This window comes from Cicer arietinum, chromosome 4, assembly GCF_000331145.2.
Source record: "Cicer arietinum cultivar CDC Frontier isolate Library 1 chromosome 4, Cicar.CDCFrontier_v2.0, whole genome shotgun sequence".
NCBI classification, from domain to species: Eukaryota; Viridiplantae; Streptophyta; class Magnoliopsida; order Fabales; family Fabaceae; genus Cicer; species Cicer arietinum.
Window position 1 is genome coordinate 15,683,762 of NC_021163.2, and position 4,524 is coordinate 15,688,285.

At 35.0% G+C, this 4,524-nt stretch overlaps 1 protein-coding gene across 1 annotated transcript; it reads right to left on the bottom strand.

The window, feature by feature from the left end:
- Window positions 1-8: 8 nt before the first annotated feature.
- On the bottom strand, window positions 9-3,939 carry LOC101515007 (uncharacterized). Its single transcript, XM_004497000.4, has 6 exons — window positions 3,468-3,939; window positions 2,313-2,524; window positions 1,626-1,914; window positions 1,405-1,490; window positions 1,231-1,322; window positions 9-363 (listed from the first exon to the last, which is right to left on the bottom strand). The coding sequence occupies exons 1-6, from the start codon at window positions 3,795-3,797 to the stop codon at window positions 134-136; spliced, it is 1,239 nt and encodes a 412-aa protein (XP_004497057.1). The 5' UTR covers window positions 3,798-3,939; the 3' UTR covers window positions 9-133.
- Window positions 3,940-4,524: the final 585 nt, after the last annotated feature.

The following is a 4,524-nucleotide window of genomic DNA, read 5'->3' on the forward strand; positions in this document are numbered from 1 at the left end:
TTACATTTTTTATGCTTTTTCTTTATCCTTTTTGTCAAAAAAGTGATTAATTCCAACTTCCAAAAGTACAACATTAAGAAATGGGCCAGAGGACCAAATCTTAAATGGCTGAAGAAGTCAAATGGCCCACCCGTCAACGGCTGAAAAACAGGAAATCTGGGTGACTGACCTGAAGCAGTCTTAACCACTTATCAGCATTCTGTAAAAGAGAGGTGGATAATTGGCGCTCGTATCCACCGCTTGGAGTCCACAGAGGTCCCTTGAACTTGTATGAAGCAAGACCAAAAACAGGTAAAGACATTTTTGGGACATTGTCCATCTCAGTAGGATATGATGGTACAGGAGCCTGCACTCTTTGTGAACCTGAAAAAAAAACAAGGATAATATCTGTATCGTTAAAGCAACTGAAGTAAAATCAAAATTGAACAACTGGTTATCACATACACTTGTAGCATCTTAGCAATAATTGAGCCATGGAAATAAACTAAGCAAAAAGAAACCATCACCCATGATTAGACACAAGCCTTTGTAGTAGAAGATGAGGACAAGCAATCAATGCCAGCTATTCAGAAATGAAATTATCTGATTTTCATAATTTTAAACAGCTGGAGCAAAAACATGTTTTACAACTAATTGAAAAATGTTTTTAATTCAAAATATATAAAAATAAAAATCAAGGCGATTTAGGCAAATAATTTGCTATTGAAAGCAATGATGACACATTGTGGTACTAATTAAAGCATCACAATATGGAAAGAGAAAACGATGAGAAAAAATAACAGTTACATGGTATTTGCCTTATACTCAGTTGCTTGTGCACCAAAGAATAAGGTTCTGAAGAGACATCAGTAAACATCTTACCCATAGAGTACAGTGAGGTTCTAAAATAACATTTACAATACATATGGTATCTGTTAAAGAGTCTCACGTTGAATGGGATAGGACTTGAACATGTGTTTATATAAGTAGGGGCAGTCTTCACCTTATAATAAGATAGGTCCAACCCAAATTCTCATAGTATCATATCACAAACTATTTAACCCTAAAAGTCTAACATAGCATCAAGTGTCAACAATGTCAATCGAAATACAAAATTCATTCATTCATTTCAAAAAAAATACTCCTGTTAAGTAATAGATTGCTCCTCATCTCTTTCTCAAATTTAATTAAAAAGCGAAATCCAACAGCTAAAATGAAGCAAAATCCAACAGCTAAAAGAATCCATCCTACCTCCCATAGGTGTATAAAGAGAATGGTACGACAGAAAGCACGCGTCAAGATCTTTTAATGTTGGGCCCATTGGGATTCTGTAAATTGGATACCTACAAGCAGAACATAGAACAAGTCAGTCCCATGAGCACACATGTAAGTAGAATGTCAAAGCACATAAGTAACGAATAATACCATGCTACAGATATCCAACTGGAGGGTAGTATATCACAACTTCTAAGTGTCAGCAGTTGAGGGAAACGAAAAGCAAGGTCCATTATCTATCCACCACAAAAAAAACTATAATAAAAAACTAAATGAAGAGAAATGGAAGTAACAAACAGCCAAAACTATATTCTAGTAAAACCAAGGAGAAAGACAAGGATGTGGCAAGGTAGATTCGTAAGTTAGCACACCTTATCAACCAAAGGTTCACGGCCATAAGGAGGGTCGCGTTCAAGATACTCAAATAGCAAGTAGCCCTGAGAATTGACAGATTCACCATCATCACTAGAAAAGCCGTCTTGCGGGAGAGTATGCTGATTTCTCAAAGATAATCCATCCATCCAATTAGATACATCATCCGAGAGACGGGGAAGATTCCTCTGTTCCCTACCATATTTCAATCCTCTAACGGGTTCACAATCACTGCTGCCATCACTACTTGAATCCCGGAAATCACTGTCACTGTCGTCGCCTAATTGCCTATCAAAGAACAAAACAATAACATACTAATATTGTTACACACTTTTCTGGGAAGAAGGCAATATTGTTACAATGCACATAAAAAAATTGAGAACAAAGAAAACCAAACACTAGCTAAGTTAGCCTAAAATATCCAACAAAATATTATAAAGGTGGTGTATTATGTGAGCAGTAAAGACCAACACATAAATAAATCAAAGGATATAAAGCTAGAAAGTAGTATTAAGTTAATCCTGCAACATATTTAAATCCATAAAAACCTTCAAATAAAATTTGAAATCTACCGACCCAAAACTGCCCTATTATTTGGGTTGCATTTGGGATTTAGATTTGCACACTATAGAAGGAATATTCGATAAAGATCAATCTTCCAAACAGGGCCAAAGAAAACAATATACCTTGACTTCACAGATGGATTGACAGTCTGGACATAAATTTGAATTCCAGAAAGATAAGGGACGTAGTATTGAACAACACTATCTTTGTCATTTAGTACAAGAGGCACTCCAGCACCGTAAGCACTCCACTCCCTGAATGATTCCCACAAATCACCAAGTACAAAGTAAGGTGGAACCTCATCATTGCCCATCCTAAAGCTTCTCGCGGTCCTCTGCAATATTCCATTTACAATCAAATTGAAGAACAAAAAACAAATTTTCAAATCTACGACCACAAAGTTTATTTTCTACTAAAGAAACTAAAAAGAAAAGTCAATATATTTTCTATAAAAAATTTGCTTCTAGGGAATCGCATTTCAAATGGATGTCGAGCACTTCATTTTCCTAATGGCATTTTATCATTTCCCCTTGCTTTTTTTTATACAAATGCAGATAAAATACCACAGTAATCGATTTAATTTTTAATTAAAAGTGTATACGGCTATATTCATTTTAATTCTATATTAACTTTAGGAAAATACCACTAATGTTTTAAAGCTTTTAATTATGAATAAACTAACATTTAATATTGCATTAAATATGATTCTCTTCAATAAAAACTTCACTATAAACTTTCCATTTCCTGCATTTATGTAAAGAATGGCTCGGTATAAACCAGTCACATGTAACCAGTTACCAACAGCTGCCCAAATAAAATATACTATCAAAACCAATAATACTTCACAACCAATGAAAACCGGTATAACACTGCATATAGAAGCTGCCAGATAATGAACCAGAACCCTCACAGTTTTTCTTTCATTGATTTATTAAATTCTTATGTGGTCATTATACCTCAGCAGAAACTTAACTTTATGTTATTGTATTAAATTTCGTTATCCATGTGCTTCCTCCTCTGCATTCTTTCTATGATCCCATACATAATAATTTAATAAATACGGCTTTAAATGTTAAGTTACACTCCCCAGTCCCCACTGAATGCATCGGTCACAAACAAAAAACACAAACTTTAAAAACAAATTTCAGTTATCCCAACAACAATTTATATACTACTAAATCAATAAAAAAACGGTTTCATCAATGACCCAGTTTTAATAAGAAACCCCTCAAATAAAAGCAGTAACTTCAGTAACAAAAAAAGATAAAGAAAACTACCTTGGAGAGATGCTGGGCAGACACAGAAGGCGTAATTGATTGCAAGAACCGTTCCAAGTTACTCAACCGCTTCACATCCGGTTCACATGAAGGCACTGCAACTACTTTCTTGGTCTCTTCAGACCCGACCCGGTTATCACGTTTCTTGTCAACCGAATCCACCGGTTTCTCTCTAACCACCGCCGGCGACGACCGACTCGATGCCACATCGCTGTGAGCTCTACGAATCCTATCATTCTCCGCTGTCTGTAAAGACCGACGAACCTGCGGCGGATTATAAAACCGATCTTCTCCACGACCGCGCGAAAAGTTCAATCCAGTACCCAACATTCCTATAACCCAATCAGAGACAAAAAAAAAAAAAAAAGATGGCCCAGAAAACAAAAACGGAACAAAACTTTTTTAATGGGTATTTGATTTGATAAAGCTTTGTGCAGTCAACGGTATTAAGGAGAAAACTTCGTGTTGAGATTAATGAGAAATTCGATAAGAACGATGAGGATCTATGGCGATTTAATTAGGGTTTGAGAAAATAGGGGTTTAGTTGTGAAAAGGGGTTAGAGTTGAATAGGGAAGAGAGAAAAAAGCGAAGTGGGTGTGTTTGAGTTAAATAAAGAAGAGGGGGGAACGTGGAGAGAGTCAGAAAATGGATCTGGTTTTTGTTGTTGGACAGTGGAGGTAGAAGGGTGGGGACGAAGGGTAAATGTGTAATATCGTAACAGATAATTTGTTAATTAAGTTCAAGGATTGCCAAAGCGAGTAAGGGAAACAATAACGGAAAAATAACTAGTAGTATATTATTGGATTTTATTTTATTAACGAACCACTTCTCTCACTACCAAAGCCCAACCATTAACTAAACATTTATTTAATTGTTTTCATTATTATTCGTTTTTCTATTTTTTCAACATAGCAAAATACATCCATTTTCTTCATCTATATCCTCTTTTAGAAAAATATATATAATATATTTTATTTTAAAATTAATACATAAAAGTATTCTATTTTTCTTTTATCTTCAAGATATTGTAAGGTGAGATGTAACTTATCTCGATAA